Source organism: Ctenocephalides felis, unplaced genomic scaffold (assembly GCF_003426905.1).
Source record: "Ctenocephalides felis isolate EL2017-DRISC unplaced genomic scaffold, ASM342690v1 CF-g0.4_SCAFFOLD_00856, whole genome shotgun sequence".
NCBI lineage: Eukaryota > Metazoa > Arthropoda > Insecta > Siphonaptera > Pulicidae > Ctenocephalides > Ctenocephalides felis.
Window position 1 is genome coordinate 97,725 of NW_020537010.1, and position 1,539 is coordinate 99,263.

Below are 1,539 nucleotides of genomic sequence, written 5' to 3' on the forward strand. Positions count from 1 at the left end.
TCTACCAATAAGTTATAAAATGATAAGAAATCTGCTCCAATAATGGGTTTTTCGACGTCGGCTATCACAAACTTCCAAGAAAAATTCATTTTAAGGCAGAAGTTCAAAATTAATTGTACTGTCCCATAGGTCGCCATTTTCGCACCATTTGCCGTATATAACGTATATTCGGTACGCGGATGCTGCCCTTTCAGTTTTCTGCGAGGGTATACACAAAGATCCGCGCCCGTGTCGACTAAAAATTCTTGTTTAGATGCTTTGTCAACAACTAATAGGCGGCTTGTTGAACTAATTAATTGACAGTCATGCGCCGCATTCATTGACTGTCGTTTAAGTTTAAAGATTTAAATGAACAAGGTTCATTACACTTCCGTGCTTTAGCTCCAAATCTTGAGTGGTACTGGCAATAGCCACGTGGAGATGGATGCACGACCTTCGACCTCGATGGTAAGGTTCGGTACTTGGCTTGGGTGAGGGCTTCAACTTGTTTAGCTAACAAGTCAATCTTTGAATTTAATGTAGCGTTCTGGTTTTGAAGCTCCAAAATTTGTTCTGAAATGGTATGATTCATTTCTTTGGACGTGGATGGCATTTGTTTACTAACTCCTTGGATTTGATGCTGCAACACTATATCGGCGATTTTATCTGCCATGTCTGCTATTTTATCCAACTCGAGATGGTCGTGTGCCGAAATTATGGCTTGAATATTTTCTGGTAGCCGCCTGATCCACAATATCTTGAGAATACTATCGTCGACTTTTGACCCGCCTAGTGCGCGCAAATGACGCAAAAACTGCGATGGTCGTCTGTCGCCGATTTCTTCTCTGTCCAGTAACTGTTCTAACTTGCGATCTTCTGACATCGATACTCTCTTGATGAGAGTACATTTCAGTGTTTCATACTTATTCTCTGTTGGTGGTTTCAAAATAATGTCTTCAACCTCGGCTGCGTATTGCGTCTCTAAGTATGCGATTGCTACATAAAACTTTGTAGTGTCAGCTGATATATTCGAAAGCGCAAATTGTCCCTCGAGTTGAGCAAACCATAGCTGAGCCTTTTCAGGCCAAAATGGCGGAACTTTGACACCGACTCTTTCGACCTGCGATGGCGGGAAAGATATTTGCTCTGGCTTATCCGGTTTTGACATGCTCGACTATTCTCACGTCAGGGGTCACCAATGTAGCGAGGTACTATCTTCTTCTCTTCCTTGTGTCCACTGCGTGCTCCGGTAGGCAAGTGAAGGGCCGAGTATTGCTGCGCTGTGGTTTTATACCATAGAGGATAACGGTGCATGGCAGGGACGCGCAACCTGACGTAGTGCGCCAGGGCTGTGCAACCTTATCCTATATATATATATATATATATATATATATATATATATATATATATATATATATATATATATATATACTCCTGTCAACTAAGTATGGGGAATTGTTTTATGAGTAATAAACACACGCCAACAATTAATACAATCGCACTTTTTAAATGTCTATGAAGGTATTGCATTTAGCTTCTTGACTGATTTTTTCGTACAAT

General features: G+C 41.0%; 1 protein-coding gene across 1 annotated transcript; it reads right to left on the reverse strand.

Annotated features, from left to right (window-relative positions):
- Positions 1–316: 316 nt before the first annotated feature.
- LOC113365291 lies at positions 317–1,147 on the reverse strand. The gene has a single exon (XM_026606878.1). The coding sequence runs from the start codon at positions 1,145–1,147 to the stop codon at positions 317–319; it is 831 nt and encodes a 276-aa protein (XP_026462663.1).
- Between the last annotated feature and the right edge of the window lie 392 nt (positions 1,148–1,539).